This window comes from Octopus sinensis, linkage group LG3 (genome assembly GCF_006345805.1).
Source record: "Octopus sinensis linkage group LG3, ASM634580v1, whole genome shotgun sequence".
Lineage (NCBI taxonomy): Eukaryota > Metazoa > Mollusca > Cephalopoda > Octopoda > Octopodidae > Octopus > Octopus sinensis.
The window spans coordinates 159,140,282-159,159,906 of NC_042999.1; the positions used below are offsets into that span (position 1 = coordinate 159,140,282).

At 35.5% G+C, this 19,625-nt stretch overlaps 1 protein-coding gene and 1 long non-coding RNA gene across 10 annotated transcripts in view; both read right to left on the bottom strand.

Annotated features, from left to right (window-relative positions):
• Positions 1-19,625, bottom strand: part of LOC115209866 (protein O-mannosyl-transferase TMTC4-like) — a 382,774-nt gene that overhangs the window by 98,516 nt on the left and 264,633 nt on the right. For 7 of the 8 annotated variants that reach the window (XM_029778443.2, XM_036501543.1, XM_036501547.1 and 4 more), the window contains 2 exons: positions 12,700-12,756; positions 4,269-4,340 (listed from right to left, as the gene is read on the bottom strand). In XM_029778443.2, coding sequence (XP_029634303.1) covers positions 4,269-4,340; positions 12,700-12,756 — 129 coding nt within the window. Of the gene's footprint in view, positions 1-4,268; positions 4,341-12,699; positions 12,757-19,625 lie in introns of those variants that run through there. The other variant, XM_036501548.1, reaches the window with a different exon arrangement.
• Positions 9,940-10,896, bottom strand: LOC118762641. 2 transcript variants are annotated; one of them, XR_004998404.1, is made up of 2 exons: positions 10,886-10,896; positions 9,940-10,046 (listed from the first exon to the last, which is right to left on the bottom strand). It is a non-coding gene; the product is annotated as an uncharacterized LOC118762641 (long non-coding RNA). The 2 variants fall into 2 exon arrangements; XR_004998403.1 differs by lacking the exon at positions 10,886-10,896 and adding an exon at positions 10,847-10,870.

The following is a 19,625-nucleotide window of genomic DNA, read 5'->3' on the forward strand; positions in this document are numbered from 1 at the left end:
AAATAGGTATTTCGTCAGCCACTATGTTCTGAGTTCAAATTCCGCCGAGGTCGACTTTGCCTTTCATACTTTCGGGGTCGATAAATTAAGTACCAGTTACGCACTGGGGTCGATGTAATCGACTTAATACCTATGTCTGTCCTTGTTCGTCCCTTCTATGTTTAGCCCCTTGTGGGTAATAAAGAAATAGGTATTTCGTCTGCTGCTACGTTCTGAATTTAATCCGTCTGTCTGTCCTTGTTTGTCCTCTCTGTGTTTAGCCCCTTGTGGGTAGTAAAGAAATAGGTATTTCGTCAGCCACTATGTTCTGAGTTCAAATTCCGCCGAGGTCGACTTTGCCTTTCATACTTTCGGGGTCGATAAATTAAGTACCAGTTACGCACTGGGGTCGATGTAATCGACTTAATACCTATGTCTGTCCTTGTTCGTCCCTTCTATGTTTAGCCCCTTGTGGGTAATAAAGAAATAGGTATTTCGTCTGCTGCTACGTTCTGAATTTAATCCGTCTGTCTGTCCTTGTTTGTCCTCTCTGTGTTTAGCCCCTTGTGGGTAGTAAAGAAATAGGTATTTCGTCAGCCACTATGTTCTGAGTTCAAATTCCGCCGAGGTCGACTTTGCCTTTCATACTTTCGGGGTCGATTAAATAAGTACCAGTTACGCACTGGGATCGATACAATCGACTTAATACCTATGTCTGTCCTTGTTTGCCCTCTATGTGTTTAGCCCCTTGTGTAGTAAAGAAATAGGTTATTTTGATATTATTACACGTGGCTGAAAAGAATGATGGGAATTCTAGTTTACTGCATATATTTACGTCACTGCTCGTATACGTATGTGTAGATACTCGGGAATTTATGCTACGGACTAACGTTGCTGACGATAGCAGTAGGCATATTTTTTTACCTTAAGTTGAAACGGGATCTTGTACGCGTTTAACCAAAAGTTTAATTCATTATCTTTCTTTTGCCCGACTACAGCTCGTGCTTTATTTTTGGGAGTTTTTAAGGTGGTATTAGCGTATTTTGGTGTTTATTTCTAGCGCGTGGAGAGTCTTATAACCAATTTCTTGTTATAATCATATATATAATCATTATAATATTGTGTAAAATTCACCTATATGGTTTTTATTTCCGCGCTGACCCCTTGGTAATGAAGTTTACCCTTTAGTATAATTGATATTATATATATATTATATATATATATATATATATATATATATATGGATATACTTATGTGTCAGTCTTTGTGTCTGTGCTTGTCCCCGTAACCTAGCGGTTTGGCAAAAGTGATTGATAGGATAAGTACCAGGCTTATAATGAATAAGTCATGGGGTCGATTTCTTCGACTAAAAGGCAGTGCTCCAGCATGGTCGCAGTGAAATCACTGAAACAGGTAAAAGAATAAAAGAATATAAGAATAAAAGAATATTCCTCGTGATGACGTTTATGTGTGTATTCAATAGCAGGAGGATGCTGATTCTTATATCCCTGGCAGTTCCAGTGATCTCGTCACGATTCATTGAGAGACAGTAACTTAATGGCAATTTCAGGCTACTGATGATCACAGGTGCATTGTCTTGCATAAAAATGTGACTTAATATAATTGGTTGCATCTTGGGGCTCTTTTTTTATTGCTATTTTGCATCATTTTCCTGTTCTTGAATGTGTTCTGTCGGGAAACATACCCATGCAAAGTTAACTTTTTATCCTTTTTTTACTTTTTCTTTTCTTTTTTGGTACGTTGAGCTTTACAGATCCAGGTCTTATTTGAAGTTAGCCCAACTATTTGGGGTTATATGAGAGTTCTTTCAGAGAGTACTTCAGAAGGATCTCAGTACCGAAATGTAGAATGTTACTCACTTAAATTTTAAGCAGTATGCTTATATATCTACTTTGCTGCTGTTGTTTAGCAGGTGATGTCTGAGGGATAGTTTACAATGTTGAAAGGCTATCTGCACTAATCTCAAGCCTTCTCTTCTTTCGTCATTCCTTAGATACAGCTTATCGATATAGTTGTTCCTGGGAAAGTTTCAGTTAAGTTCCGGATCTTGTGGGTTGTCTTGTCTGTGGAATGGACAGTTAAGGATCCCAAATGTTGGTATCATCACTGGTAGTTCAGATACATTGCGGGATATTGTCTTAAAAAAGGAAAGCTTGGACTGCAATGTTTTTTCAAGTCCGATGCAACATTCTTGGGCCACTTTATCTTAATTCACAACGCTTTCGTATGCCTAAGTATTTCTAGCATTCTTTGCGTAGAAGAGGACAGAGAGAAGAACCATTGGTGCACAGATCCTGGAGAATTGATTTTCTACGTTCAGCAATCAAATGCCAGTGTGTAAACTAAATTCCATTCTTTTGTTAGCAGAAAACATTATTAACTCCAATTGCTTCTTGGCATTGTAAATCTCTTGTGCATAGATCTTCAGACTTGCCCAAAGATGTTATGGTTTATATTGTTATCTCTTGCAATTTAAGACCATAGCTTGTAGGCATTGGGTGGTTGTAAATGAAATTATAACGAATTAAATGCTAAAATAATAGAATAGCTATTCATTGGATTATTCTCTTTAAAATATTTATAACATCAGAGACGGTCGTGCTGTTCTCAATTGAACGTATGGAGATTGTTGCTAAGATCTTTTTGTGAGGTTACATTTACAGCTTATATTCAATACAAAAATAACAGAGAGTTTATATCGTCTCGTTATATCGTAAAAAAATGGTGATATATCTTCAGCGCTTCTATGTTCACATGTAGAGAATGTATGGTATGTCTGCAAATGACTAATTCTGTCACGTGTAACAATTTAGCTGTTTTTCTCGCTTCTTGATCTCAAAGGATATTATGAACCATCAAATATTTCGCAGTGATCTCAATTTTAATGAAGGACAATTATTAGATACGAATTTTCGTAGCTGTTGATGTTAACCACATCATTAAAGTAATGGCGGTTCATGCAAGTGTGGACACAAGATATTCTAGTACAGAAAACTTTGTATATACTGCATCAGTTCTCTAAACTGGAGTGGGTTACTTCCTTATCAAGGAGAGCCGCCTTCACAAAACAGTCACACGTAAAACACACAAACAAGATGTATCTTATGACAAATTTTGATACATCTTGTCTGAATGTTTAACGTAAAGCATTGATATTTCTTTCATGAAGAGAGTAGACAACAGAGTCGGTAGAACACTGCAAAGAAAATGCCAAGCAGAAGTGAAATAAGTTCTTTTATGTTCTCAGTACAGATTCCAACTAGATCATTTTTGCATTCTATTTCTCTGAGTTCAGCATATAATATAGTTGCCAATAATATATTTTGAAAGATTCAATATATTTTACCTCTCTCATATAATGCATGATATGGCGCCTTTGTAAGAAAATATATTTTTAGGATTGCCAGAATTATAGCATCGGACAAAATGCTTTGTGGTATTTACATTTTAAGCTCTGAGTTGAAATGCTGTCAAGGTTAACTTGGCCAGCCATCTATCCATCCAATTAGAGTAACTACTAAGGTCCATTTAATTGACAATACTATATTCCTTAGTTTAAGTCATTGTCACTATGTTTGTTTTTTACACGAATATTGCCCAATGGCCAATCATTAATATCACACATCGTGCATCATTCCATTTATAATAACTAAAAATATAGAGATGGCATGTAGGTAACTCAATATTTATACACTTCAGTTTGTGAAAATATATTTACCCAGTAAAATAATTTGAAGATCGGCATAGTCTTTAAACAGAGTACGTGTGAAACATCTGGGTAATGGTGATTTTGATTCTATTGCATTATCCATATGCGTCAGTACCATGAAATATTTGTCGAATGAAAACAACTTTGACTTCTTTAATGAAAAGTTTGTATTCATGTAATCTATGTATGTAGGACAAATCAGACTGGCAGAATTGGTCATAGGTTCTGTTTCTTGCATTTTGTAACAAGCCACATAAGAAATAAGAAGGTTGATCTATGAGAGTATTCTTGTTTTAATCCATTTGTATTATGTGTTTCTCAAATTAATAAGTAGATTCTGAATTACATCTCTTTCAGCGATGAATTTCATTCAAAAATATTTTTAATCTTTCTGCTATTATATAACTTGTATTTTTAATCGTTACAATATATTCAAATGAAATTACTTGTATCCATAACGAAAGCAATTAACAATGTTTAATAGTATATTTAATTAAAGGGTAGGCAAGTAAAATGAAATAATTAAAGAATATATCATGAATTTAGAAAGAAAACTTACCTTGGCATTATTTGGGCACACTTTAAGGCCTGAATGAAATAATCGTTTCCCATCGAGCCAATCTTTATTTCTCTAAAATACAGAACGAAAAATATTTACTTAATGGAATGTTATCTTTATGTTCAAGATGCTTTGCACATTTAATTGCAATAATTAATTATACGGTTATTATACAAATGATAGGTTTGCATCTCGTTAATTGAAACTACTAATATTTTTGCCGCCCATTTGTTAACATTTGTAATGTCTTTTGGTTGAATTGTCGTTTGTTTTCGGTTCATTCATTGATACATGCATTTATGCATTCGTTATCTTTTGATTCCTTTCTACTTTCATTTTTCTACTTTCATTTTTCTACTCCATTTTTCTGTCTTTTTCGCATACTGTAATTCTTATATTTGTTGCCAAGGAAATAAGAGAAAATGGATCTATTTATCCAGATTCACATTCACTATAATACATTTGAATAATCCAATCAAATATTGGCGATACACGAAGTGGGTATGGAATGGGAGATGCAAAGACAATGGGCTCTTAATTACAATTACATTACATAGAAACTACACATATAAGAGAGCAACTGAACCATACTTAATGTGAGGACGTGCATCGCTGGAGATATTAGAATTTTCAAGATAATCAATTGACAAGAGAAAGGTATTTTTCAATAAATATTGTGAGAGAAAGCACATATGAAAATATCATCGTTGCTTAAATTACAATATATCATATAATATGAAATATCGAGTGCGGTGTGTGTCAGAATAAAAATAAGTCACGTCCAATTGTGAAATAGCCAATATATTTTAGAAAAAAATCATCTGAGAAATATTTGGCAAAATTTAAGCCATCGTAAGGTGACGAGCTTGCACAACCATTAAATACTTAGCAGCATTTCGTCCATCATTACGTTCTGATTTCAAATTCCGCCAAAGTCGACTTTATCTCTCATGCTTTCGAAGTCGATAATATATATATTCTTTCTGTGTTTTTTTTTTCTCTCTGTGTATCTTTCTGTTGAAGAGCGTAGGCTCGAAACGTTAAAGACTTGTTTTATTTATATTTCCTGAGCGCCATACTAATACAATTGTTTGTTTGTTTTCCACCTGCCTTCGTCTTTTGTCTATTTTCATAAAGCTTCCCGTTATATATATATATATATATATATATATATATATATATATATATATATATATATATATATATATATATATATATATATATTTAATCAATATAGGGAGGCAAAAAAATTTTGTAGAATTCTTTTGCCCCCAGCGGCCTAGTGGGAAAAAATTAAATAGTCATAAACCATTTTTAAGTTCAATATCACAATCAAGGAACGGCCATAATAGGCCATTCACCCACTAGAAATAACAGCCAAAAAGCTTCAACCGCAAAATAACATTAATTCCGTAAATCAGGAGAAAATTAAAAAACATTTACCCTGAAATTCCTTAGACGATGCACCGTTTCTTCTACTGTTTAATGGTAAATTAACTGATTAAATTAAATCAAGCCAATCTACCATAGGCCCTTAGATTCATCAGTAAGGAATAGCCAAATCGGAACAGATATTTTTCACGAGGCATTCTCGTCCATGCCTCGCCAATATCTGACCTAAAATTTTCAAATCGTCGCACTCGCGCCAAATTTATCGGCAGCAAATAAATATAAGCCGCCGATTCCATTACGGAACCAACCAGAAAATTCATAATTAATCAATATAGGAGGCAAAAAAATTTTTATATATATATATATATATATATATATATATATATATGTATGTATATATATGTGTGTGTATATGTATGTATGTGTATATGTGTATGTGTGTATGTATTAGCTACACTCACTAGTTCAACACGATGATTCAAGTGATGCAATTAACTAAGCATGAACGTAAAATATGTCTATCTGTACATCCTTGTATCAAAATGGATAAACAGTTTTCCTCAGCAGAAAACAGAATTTCGCGGAAGTATGCTGTTCCTTCATTTTAGCCATTGCAAAAATGGACGGACAGGGGAGAAGCACTGCAAAACAGAGACGCAACACGGGGCAGAACGACACAACCCGAAGACACCCGGTCGGGAGACCTATGCCTGAGTGTTGCATCAAGTGACGTCTGGTGGCGGAAGCCTGAACTACAACGGGCTTGTGCAACAGAAAACGTTCCCGATTAATTTTGGGCACCTCCACGTGTGTGTGCGTGTGTGTCTGTGTCTGTGTCTGCGTGTGTGTTTCTGTTTGTGTTTGTTCTCTGTCACAGCTTGACAACCGGTGTTGGTGTGTTTACGTCCCCTTAACTTAGCGGTTCGCCAAAAAGGGAGCGATAGCATAAATACTTGGCTTACAAAATAAGTCCTGGTTTCTACTTGTTCGACTTGAACCCTTAAAGGTGGTGCCCCAGCATAATCGCAGTCAAATGACTGACACAAGTAATAAAAAAAAATGTAAGAATATATATATATATAAATAACTGTTGTTACTACTTCAACGTGGTTGTCCCAAATAGAACATTATTACTACTCTTTTTAACCCCAGGAGGACATCTCCTCCCGCTGGTTAATGACAGACTATCTTTGTTGGTAATGGTTATAACTGTCTGCTAGTCGTTAGTCCTAGTTTGCAATGTGTAAATAAATAAGTGACACAAAACTGCTGATCTTACACAAGCAAAGTAGTTATTAGGTTGTTCCGAAAATAATGGCCACTCTAAGTGTTGTGTTTTATCATAGTATTTTAATTATAATTTACGTGAGTTTCGATGTATGTACTTTAATAATTTTCTACTTATTTCAGACAGAAAACATTCTTAACGCATAGAGAGCCTTAATTATGAACATAACAAAAAAGGAGCTTCGCTTACTTTTCTTACATGAATTCAAGCTTGGGCACAATGCCTCCCAAACTGCTGCCAATATCAACAGATCATGGGGACAGGGATCCACAAGATATCGCACCGTACGCAGGTGGTTTCAGAAGTCCCGTAGTGGTGATGAGAGCCTTGAAGATGAAGAACGTAGAGGACAATCAACAATTGAATGCAATTGTTGAGCAAAAACCTACGTCAAAATGTCAGAGAATTGTCTCAGGCACTTGGTGTCGGTATTGCAACGGTCTCACGCAATCTGCAGAAGATTGGTAAGGTGAAAAAGCTCGATAAATGAGTACTGCATGTGCCTAAGGAAAATCAAAAAGTTTGGGGTCTTGAAGTGTGCTCGATGCTCTTTCTGCGAAACATCAATGATCCATTCCCCTTTCTTGATCGAATAATCATTTGTGAGGAACAGTGGATCCTTTATGATAACTATAAACGTTCAGGTCAATGATTTTTCCCAAGCATTTCCCAAAGCCAAAGTTACATAAGCAAAAGATTATGGTGACAGTCTGGTGGCCTGCAATTGGTGTTGTCCATTACAGCTTTCTGGAAGCCAATTACACCATTACAGCAGAGGTTTACAGCAATCAACTCGCTGAAATGCATGTTCACTTGCATAAAATGAGACCTGCATTGGTGAATCGGCGTGGCCCAATTCTGCTCCGTGATAATGCAAAGTCACATGTTGCATGAATGACGCTGCAGAAACTCACAGCCTTAGGGTACGGGCTTTTACCACATCCTCCACATTCTCCTGATCTTTCACCCACTGGATACCATTTTTAAAGTATTTAAACAAGTTTTTAAGTGATAAAACTTTCAGGTCAAAAACAGAGGTGGAATCAGTTTTCAAAGATTTATTAGCATTAAAGCCAATAAATTTTTATCAGCGAGGCATAAATACTTTCGTTGATCGATGGCAAAGATGCATAGATGTTCACGGCTCGTACTTTGACTAATCAAAACATTATTTCTATTTTTAATTTTTCCAGGAATAAAATTATTTTTCTGAAATCCGCCATTATTTTCAGAACAACCAAATAGCTCTAAAATCTCTAATCGAGATGCAAGTAGTAACGGTTGTTACCACCTGACGGGGTTGTTGCATACAGAGCGCGTTTACTATTCTTTTTAACTCCAGGAGGACATCTCCTCCAGCTGATTAATGACACACTATATGTGTCCGTTGTACGTGTCCTCATGGGGCTAAAAGGAGTGTTAACAGTGTTCTGTATAGAACAACCCTGTTAAGATAGTAACAACAGTTACTTCTAAGTAGAGTTATTATATATATATATATATATATATATATATATATATATATATATATATATATATATATATATATGTATGGATGGATGTACATTTATATAGATATATATAGTGAGAATTTACAAAAAAAAAGACGAAGACGGGTGTGTAAACAACAAACAGATGTATTAGTTTAAGTGAGAAAGTAAGAAAGTCTTTTACGTTTCGAACCCACGCTCTTCGACAGAAAGGAACATATATATATGTGTGTGTGTGTATGTATATATATACAATTATATGTATATATGTATACATATACATACATATATATATATATATATATATATAGGCTAAAACAATGCGAACGCATTGTGACCAGCGATGTGTAACAACATCTGATGGTCTGGTCGGTCACGTGATCACGTGATATATATATATATATATATATATATTATATATATATATATATATATATATATATATATAATATATATGTATGTATGTATGTATGTATGTATGTATATGTATATATGAAAAATAATAAGGGTAGAAAATTTAGGTGGCCAGCATGCGTAATAAAGTCAATATACAACATATTTTTCATATAAATTAGTATACGTTTTTAAACACGAAAGAAGACCTTAACAGGCGACCTTACATACTGGAAAGTGCAGTTAAAGGCCCTCTAAATTTTCGACCCTTATTAGTTTTCACAGTAATATTTTCGTAATGTTGAAGAACATTGGTACACAATTTTAACTGTTATTATTATTTGTTATTAGGATTAACGGTTTTTTGAACACATAATATAATATACGTAATTGCGTTATGTTTTAGTTTTTATGGCATTAAATTCTCTAAATTGAAATGTTCTTCCAGATACGGTACTAATCGTTTATTTGTATGTGTATGCTAAGCACATCTCCCTTCCTATATAACTTGAAAACTCTCTTATCCCCCTATAATCAAGCTTTAAATATTTTAACTTCATGAATCTAAAAAGAATTATATATCAGGCGCAGGAGTGGCTGTGTGGTAAGTAGCTTGTTTACCAACCACATGGTTCCGGGTTCAGTCCCACTGCGTGGCATCTTGGGCAAGTGTCTTCTGCTATAGCTCCGGGCCGACCAATGCCTTGTGAGTGGATTTGGTAGACGGAAACTAAAAGAAGCCTGTCGTATATAGGTATGTATATATATATATATATATATATATATGTGTGTGTGTGTGTGTGTGTGTGTGTGTGTGTGTGTGTGGTGTGTGTGTGTGTTTGTGTGTCTGTGTTTGTCCCCCTAGCATTGCTTGACAACCGATGCTGGTGTGTTTACGTCCCCGTCACTTAGCGGTTCGGCAAAAAGAGACCGATAGAATAAGTACTGGGCTTACAAAGAATAAGTCCCGGGGTCGATTTGCTCGACTAAAGGCGGTGCTCCAGCATGACCGCAGTCAAATGACTGAAACAAGTAAATGAATAAAGAGTAAGAGTAAACGCAACTTGCATTTTAATCCAGGATTTAAAGATAAAAATACAACAACCCCTATTAATATTCCTATAGTTTATAAACCCTTTATCTCAATACGTAATCATTACCATGCAACAGAATAAATCTTACTAATAATGATAGCCCCAAACTAGCGATACAAACCTATCGCTACTGGTTTCCTATGGGATATATCGCATTTTGTATTATTTCAATAAGTAAGATCGTTTTAAGTTTTGTGTCACCAATTTGAAGAACGTAAACATTCTTACCATCACTCATAGATATTCTCTCATCCTGTATTATTTCAATGTAGCATATTTTTAAGTTCATTGGCTGCCTTATTCCCTAAAATAATTTGCACTATTTCTTTGCAATGAGCTTTCACCAACATTTCTCTAATATTATATGCTTTCATTTCCTTAGCAATTTGTTTTAAAACAAGCTAGCTAGCAGATCCCTTTCTGAACCACTGTTTTTTTCTTGTTTGTTTTTTTCGTGAAAGTAGAACTTGACTTCTTTTTAAGATCTGTTAGAAATCTCTTGTAATGAATCTAGTTTTCCATCAAACGAAAATGTTCCTTTGAAAATTTGTGCAGTAATTTGGCCCTACAACCCCATAGTACAGTTCAGTCCAAAAATATCTTCCCCAAATATCACTTCGCCCACATACCTTTTTAAATGTATTCTATCCAAAATATGATACTATGTTCGGTGGTAGAGCTGTACGAAATTTCTCTAAAACCTATCTCCTATTTACTCTTTGCTCTTTACTCTTTTACTTGTTTCAGTCATTTGACTGCGGCCATGCTGAAGCACCGCCCTTAGTCGAACAAATCGACCTCAGGACTTATTCTTTGTAAGCTTAGAACTTATTCTATCGACCTCTTTTGCCGAGCCGCTAAGTTACGGAGACGTAAACACACCAGTATCGGTTGTCAAGCGATCCAGGGGATGACAAATACACACACATACACACACACACACACCACACACACACACACACACACACACATATATATATATATATAATATATATATATATATATATATATATATATATATATACATATATACACGACGGTCTTGTTTTCAGATTCCATCTACCAAATCCACTCAAGGCTTTGGTCGGCCCGAGGCTATAGTAGAAGACACTTGCCCAAGGTGTCACACGGTGGGACTGAACCTGGAACCATTTGGTTGGTAAGCAAGCTACTTGCCACTTACCACACAGCTACTCCTGCGCCTATAGTATTGCTTCCTTTATAAATATGCCTGTGATGGTCATTTTCGTGCATAGCTTGGCCTTGATGTTCAACAAGATCTACAGATAAAAGTATTTCCGTTGTAATCATCTCACCTTCCTTTCAAGTAGTATATTTAGTACTTTATTATGAAATGCGTCCTTCTTTTAAAGCAGTTCAATTGATAATGCTGACACTCCCCGCTTGAATCTTTCCCTTATATCTGTGTTGCTATAGCTGATATATTTAAGAAAATCACGGAGAGTAAATTTATTGGGGATTTTGCATCTATGAAGCACTGTCTAAAGCATTAGCTTTTACCTTCACGACTATATCCCAGCCTTAAAACTGTTGGCTTTGCGCTTAAATCATAAGCCGTTGTTTTGTATAACTACTGCTGTATATAGCGGGGATATCTTTAATCAAGAAACATTTATTTAAATCGTACCCCACAACAGACACACTATATTTGGGATCACTTTAATCATGATAATAATAATAATTTATTTAAACAGCAATACGTTGTTTGAGGACATTTGGTTATCGTTTCCAACATGTTTAGCTATCACATAAATGTTCCATGCTCAGCCCAGTCACACTGTTTCCCAATTACGAAGTACTTTTTGTGACTAAACAAAATATACAGATTGGCAGGAACTTAACATTTGAGAATTTGATAGAATACATTTTTCCATATTTCTAATTTTACATCTATTTTCATTATCCCCTTAAGAATTATATCAATTCGTCTGTAAATTAACAAGAACTTGCTCTGTTCTATATCCGTTTTAATATCTATATTAAAATTTAGCTTCTTCGTGTCCAAAATACCAAAGATATTATGAAAGTTTCTTCAAAACAAAATTATAATAAAGTTTTGTCTGTATAGTCTTTAAAGAAAACTTTTTAAATCCGGTTTATAAATAATAATAGGCACAGGAGTGGCTGTGTGGTAAGTAGCTTGTTTACCAACCACATGGTTCCGGGTTCAGTCCCACTGCGTGGCATCTTGGGCAAGTGTCTTCTGCTATATCCCCGGGCCGACCAATGCCTTGTGAGTGGATTTGGTAGACGGAAACTGAAAGAAGCCTGCCGTATATATGTATATATATATATGTGTGTATGTGAGTGTGTTTGTGTGTGTGTGTTTGTCCCCCTAGCATTGCTTGACAACCGATGCTGGTGTTTTTACGTCCCCGTTACTTAGCGGTTCGGCAAAAAGAGACCGATAGAAAAATACTGGGCTTACAAAAGAATAAGTCCCGGGGTCGATTTGCTCGACTAAAAGCGGTGCCCCAGCATGGCCGCAGTCAAATGACTGAAACAAGTAAAACAGTAAACAGGAATATCAAAATTTCAAAAATTCTTCACTATTAAAGCTTGTAACAGTGATGATTGAGAAGAAAGCTTAAAACTGACTCAATGTTTAAACATCATTTCCTCTGGATAAATTGTAGAAATATTATATGAGATTAAAGACTTAAAAAAAAAAAATTTAGACAAGAAAAATTATGACTGTATTTAACGCTATTGTTATTTTAAAAGATATGAAGAAATCAATGAACGATCCTGACCTGGTGAGACCTGACGATGAATACAAAAGTCAGGCATACAGCTGCTGTTTTAAGAATCTGAAATTAAAACAAAAATGGCATAGTTTAATATATATTTATTCAAAACTGAATGTTAAGAAATAACGAAGCTCATAAAATATTAGTCATTAATATTATTTAGTTTTCCATTGATTAATCTTCAAAATATAAAATAAGGGCATAAGAATCCCGAACAGTGGCATGTAACTGAAAATAAACAAATATTCAGTGCATATGGCTCGGTCCCACACGTATTACTTATGAGAACTATGTACCGCTTCCACATTCCAGACAAAGTAACCAAAATAATGAGGATGTTTACACCTGGACATTTTACAACTGATTGGCACCGATTGGAGATTGGCATTGCTGCTGGCTATACAATACCTGCCACGTGGTTTATCTTAGTCATGGAGATGATTTTGAAAACCGTGGATTTTTCGGAACAGATCGCCCATGCACAATCGCATAAGAAAGCCTTCAAGGACGGTGTGAAACTTGTATCAGGAGATAAGCAAATCATGCAGAGTGCCCTTTTGAGACTGGAACGAGCTTGTGAGGTGGTCAAGGATGCGGTTTAGAGTGTTATACATCTTGCTGAGCGATTGCTGCAGTAGTGATTTTATACAGCTAGATTTCGCTGCACAGCTGAAACTCCTCTGTTCAGCGATACATTGTGGACATGGAGCTTTACAACTAATAGTCACTGAACTTCAGCATCATTTTCATCAAACAAGTCTCTGTGTCTGGCATTAGCATATCCCAGTGCTTCGGCAGCACATTGAAGAACCTATACTGGAAAATTTTCCCCTATTGTCAATGCTGGACAAGCGAGTCTGAAGCTCTTTCCTCGACACAGCATCACATATCTTGTGGACGTTCAGATGCCGAGGAATATCAACTGGCTCTCTTCTCTCTTTCACTCTAATCATCATCCGGAACTTTGCTGGCACCAGACTGTGGCCTGTTCAGCATTCCGATCCGGGAAAGGACTTGACATTACAAATGTCATAGATGTCAGGCTTGAGGATGCTGACATAATCCAGCAAGTACCAAACTTTAGACTTTGGATGCATTCACGTTGTTCTGTGATCACCTTTGTGCATAAAATGAGTGCTTGCGATGTAAAGTTCATGTTCATTGCAAAGCTCCATCAGCATGAGACAATTGCTATTCATTTTCCCTACACCAAAATGTCCTAGAGAGCTCCATGCTTGTCAGTCTGTTCTAGCCTGGCATAGACCCCCGCAGTAGAATAAATTTATCAGAATTGAGGATTTTCATAATTATGGCTCTCAGCTGGGTACAAAACATAATTTTATCTTCATCACAACTAGTCAAAGTAGGAGCGTATACACTTATTAGAGTAGCAAACCGTCCACCATCCAGGTGCAATCGCAGAGCCATTAGACGTTCATTTATAGGAAAAGATAGACCCTCCAACTTCTTAAGGATCGAACTTCAAAGCCAACCCCAACCTCTCTGCACTCCCACTTCTACCTCTACCACCCTTTCCGTAAAAGGATGCATCCACCTTCTACTTCCTCAAGCTGACCGTTACCTTCTATACGAGTCTCTGAAAGTGCAGCTATATCAATGTTATAGCGGTTCAGCTCGTGAGCAACGAGTGCAGTGCGTCTTTGAGGCCTACAATCAATCTTGTTATCCAAGAGTGCGCACGTTCCAACAAGAAATGTTCAAGTTCCATTCAGATCCATATTCTGAAAGAAAAACGTCTTTCTTTTTCGAGTGCAGAGTGGACATCCGTCAGTCGCGCTAAATTGACCAGGTTTTTGGTTCGCCTTTTCTCGAACTTCCCCGGCCTCAGGTTGAGCAGTGTCTTCTTCAAATGAAGCTACTCAGACACCCATGCAGCAGCAACCGAATCCTATCGCTGCCTTGGGCAACAAAGAGACGACTTAATATCTAGCAAGGGCCGCCTATGTGCAGGACGCTGACTACATGCTTCGAACCCGTCAGGTCTGCATGTTTCCCCACTTCCCATTGCCGCAGCATTTCCGAATAAAAATGAATAAATATATACTAAAAATAAAGATACATATATGCTGAAAATAAAATAACTATATATCGGGAGAAAAAAAGCAACTCATATCGCGCAGAGGTTAGCAATGCCTGTGCAGAGTTTTAGGTCCAATAACACTTGCACATAACTTCATAGATCCTCTCCACTCTTCTGACATTATCCAGAGACAAGCCAGAGCGAGATGTCTGGTGCCAATATGAGTCGCAGCTCAGGGATGTGGGAGCGCCATGATCTCTAGCACAAACCAAAGATTTCCAAAATGTCCAATGCCATTCCCAGCATATAAGGTTTTATATTAAAGTGATCTTCTTCTGGAGACATGCTTCAAGAGAGGCTGAATGATGCCTCACTCCCAGTGATCTTCTAGCTCCATCTCGGAATTTTTGTGTATCCACACACATACACATACACACACATATATATATATATATATACGTTTACATGCATACACACAATAACATACATACATACATACATACATACATACATACATACATACATACATACATACATACATACATACATACATACATACATACATATCGGCTAGTAGTTCAAGTATCCGAAAAGAGGATAAAACTGTACAGCAGTAAAACTCAGTAGGTGGTCTGTTATGGTCAAAGAATGGATATTCATTTTGCACCTACAAAAGCCCCTCAGCGGAATAGACAACTTGTCCGACTCGTTGGCTGGAGGTGCATAAGTCTCTACAACTAGAAATTTGAAAATATTTTGATCAATTAGGATTGTAGGCAAAAAACCGGAAACGAAATACTACTGTACGACAGTACATCAGATCGAGAAGGAGTTATCAACTTTGGATCGGTCCAAGTTGCGTCTAAAAGGGGTCAGTGTTCAGCATATGGACGATAATTTTTCCCTAGTCGGCAAAAGGGAAATTTCGATGCTTTAAACGCAAATCTTTTCTCCGGCGTTTTACCTACAAATCATCTTTTTTTTGAAGTTTTCATATGTATGAGAAACTTCTGTGTCTTATATGTAAGTAAATATATATACATATATACATATATATATATGTATATAGGCGCAGGAGTGGCTGTGTGGTAAGTAGCTTGCTAACCAACAACATGGTTCCGGGTTCAGTCCCACTGCGTGGCATCTTGGGCAAATGTCTTCTGCTATAGCCCCGGGCCGACCAATGCCTTGTGAGTGGATTTGGTAGACGGAAACTGAAAGAAGCCTGTCGTATATATGTATATATATATATGTATGTGTGTTTGTGTGTCTGTGTGTGTCCCCCTAGCATTGCTTGACAACCGATGCTGGTGTGTTTACGTCCCCGTCACTTAGCGGTTCGGCAAAAGAGACCGATAAAATAAGTACTGGGCTTACAAAGAATAAGTCCCGGGGTCCATTTGCTCGACTAAAGGCGGTGCTCCAGCATGGCCGCAGTCAAATGACTGAAACAAGTAAAAGAGAAAGAAAAGATATATATATATATATATATATATAAATACATACATACATATATATATATATATATATATATATATATATAATATATATATATATAAAGCTTCCCGTTATATATATATATATATATATATATATATATATATATATATAACGGGAAGCTTTATGAAAACAAACAAAAGACGAAGGCAGGTATAGTACAAACAAACAATTGTATTGGTATGGCGCTCAGGAATATAAATAAAACAAGTCTTTTACGTTTCGACCCTACGCTCTTCAACAGAAAGATACACAGAAAAAAATACACGGAGAGAAACAAGGAGAGAAAAAAATGCGTGCAGAAGCTAGCGAATCAACATGGCGATCATATATATATATATATATATATATATATATATATATATATATTATATATATATATATATATATATATATATATATATAATATATATATATATACATACATACATATATATATATATATAGTTCTCCCATTCTTCCTGATTGTTAAACTAACGCGCTTGTTGTTCTTTCACGTCTTCGTCTTTTGTCTTCTGTAAATTTGAGCTATATATAAATGTAGAGATAGATACGTACATACATACGCACATACAAAATACATACATACATACATACATGCATACATACATACATACATACATACATACATACATAATACATATGTGTGTGTGTGTTAACGATTTTACTGCTAACAATATATTCTTGTTATACATTGCAAATTTTCGTCCTAGGAAAATATACGTGTTTTTTTTTTTGTTTTTTTTTTAAATCTAACACGAAATATATTTTCGGTCTTAAATAATCTGCACGTTGGCAACACTTTTTAAGTGCATATTTTCTTTACACATTGTAATTTTTAATGCATTCAAAAATATTTATGACTCTTAAAATCACAGATACAAAATTTTATTGCTCCAGACAAAAGTTTCTCACATCATCATCATATAATTTATTGTTACATATTATTTCGGTTGTGTATCTCAATGTAAAATTGTCCATTTAAAAATTTTATATGGATTGCTTTTTTCAGACATTTTATGTTTATAAAATTTTATTTGGATAGCTTTTGTCAGACATTTTATGTTTATAACGTGTAGGGCGTTATTTTTATATATATATATATGTCATTCCTCTTAAAGAGTAGACATCTCACCAAGTGAAAAAGAGTGGTAATGTTTAAAACAGTTCTGCTAACCCTATAGAAATATAATAAAGTATAAACAAGCTGCGTTAGTATTATATAAACTACTTGCAATATAAATTTATTGTTCTTCCTTCAGATGTTCTGCAAAAATATTTTCTGTTCGAAAGTTATGACACTTTAACAACAAAATGATCATGTAGTTGAAAGAGAAATCGAATTTGTGATTAATCTTCATGTGTTTATGGTCAAAAACATTGTATCAGACACGAGATTCCAATAGAGAAGCGCAGAGAAAGGGAGGATAATTACTTTCATAACTAATGTAACTGTTGTATGGTTCTGTAATTACCCGTCAAAAAAGATTGTAGTCAAATTAATTTGACCAATTTCATTGTGAAAATGCAAAATCGAAAGACAGAGAGGAAGATATAAAGAAAAAGAAAGAGTGAATGTGAAATACGTTAGTATAGTGACTTCTTCCTTAGTTTTTAATTTCGTGTTGTTAGCAATTATAAACGCTTGAGCTACTGTGTGTCAACATTGACATACGTTGCTGAGACCGACGTAAACTACTGGTAAAGTTCACAGCATTTTCTTCTTTTTGTTTGCAAACAGAACTTCGCAATCAGCAATTTGAAGAGTGAGCTTAATGCTGACATCATCAGTTGATTAGTTGTGCTTTTGAAAGTTCTTAATGATCACGCTTTCCTGAACTCAGTCAATTTAATGCGATTGATTATTTATCAAAATTTCCCTGTTGGAAATAACAAACCCTAATATCAAATTTACGTAAAGATCTACAATATGTCTAACAGATAACTTTACAAAAACTGTGTCCAGGAAAGAGGTGTGTATTGTGTATTAAAAATACAAAAAAAACGAATGAAGTATTTAAAAGCAGCTCTACTCTATTCATAATTTTTAAAAATCCCAGCTAAAACTTGAGAATTGCCTAATTGTAATACAAGAAATCTTTATATATATAAGTCAAGTTGTGTGTCTGTCTCCTACGATTTAAATTCGTAACTACTCCCACAATTTGCGGTGCAGTTTAACCAAAACCGGGTATCTTATAGTCGTGATTCATATCGAGCCCTTCTGGGTATTAGCGCGCGTCTACGATGAGTCTACGATTTAAAACAAAATTACCATCATTTTTTCCATTTTAATGCATTTTTTGGCTATTATATGAGGGAAGTAACTCTCTAAAAATGTCTACGATGAGTCAACGATTTAAAAAAAAATTTACCATCATTTTTTTCCATTTTAATGCATTTTTTGGCTATTATATGAGGGAAGTAACTCTCTAAAAATGTCTACGATGAGTCAACGATTTAAAAAAAATTTACCATCATTTTTTTCCATTTTTAATGCATTTTTTTGCTATTTTTTGGCTATAACTCTCTAAAAATGCTTATATAGTTATTTCCCTTACAAACCCGAGCAACGCCGGGCGATACTGCTAGTCGTAAGTAAAAGAGTAATATAGAGTACCACACACAAGTGGAGAAATCCTTCACCGTTGAGATTTTCAGAAAATATATTAAATTTCGATGATGCATTTACTAACAGCTTTTGAACAGAATGATCCATTCAGTAAGTGATTGCCTCTTGCATTAATAACTGAGTAATTTTACTCACTTAAAAATTCTTAGCGCTTACTTGACAATGCTTCCTCCCCTGTAATATTGATATAATAAATTCGGTTCCTTCCAATAGTCTCATGAAATGTGTATGAAATACCTTTTATTTTATATCCAGCATGTCGTTCCTTTTATTGTAGAATAAAGCCAAACTATTTTGAAGATATTCAGAAACCAAATGAAAATAGGGGGTTGATTAGCAACTTTTTATAAAGTGGGAACGAAATATTGCAATAGGTTTAATGTTCACTATCTTAATTTTTTTAATATCTTAATTAGATTAATAAATAGACAGTATTTACTCTCTTAAGTATTCTTATTTATCACATTAGTCTCGGCGCTTGTCTGCGCATCATCAACCTCGGCATGCTCAGCCCTCCTTTTAGCGGGTGTCTGACCATCGGAACACTTCCTTTCCACAGGAAGCGGAAGAGGATGCCTTCCAGGTTGGTGATATAGGGTCGGGACAAGGCACGACGGTCAGATGGTAGTAGATGACGGACGCGATGTACGCGTTCCCCACCTTCGCCCGACCTTTTAGGAACAGCTTCCTCTCGGTCCATTGCCGGGTGAGAATGGCTACCCTACTCGTTATCTCGTCCCAGTTCTTCTCCGTTTGGAG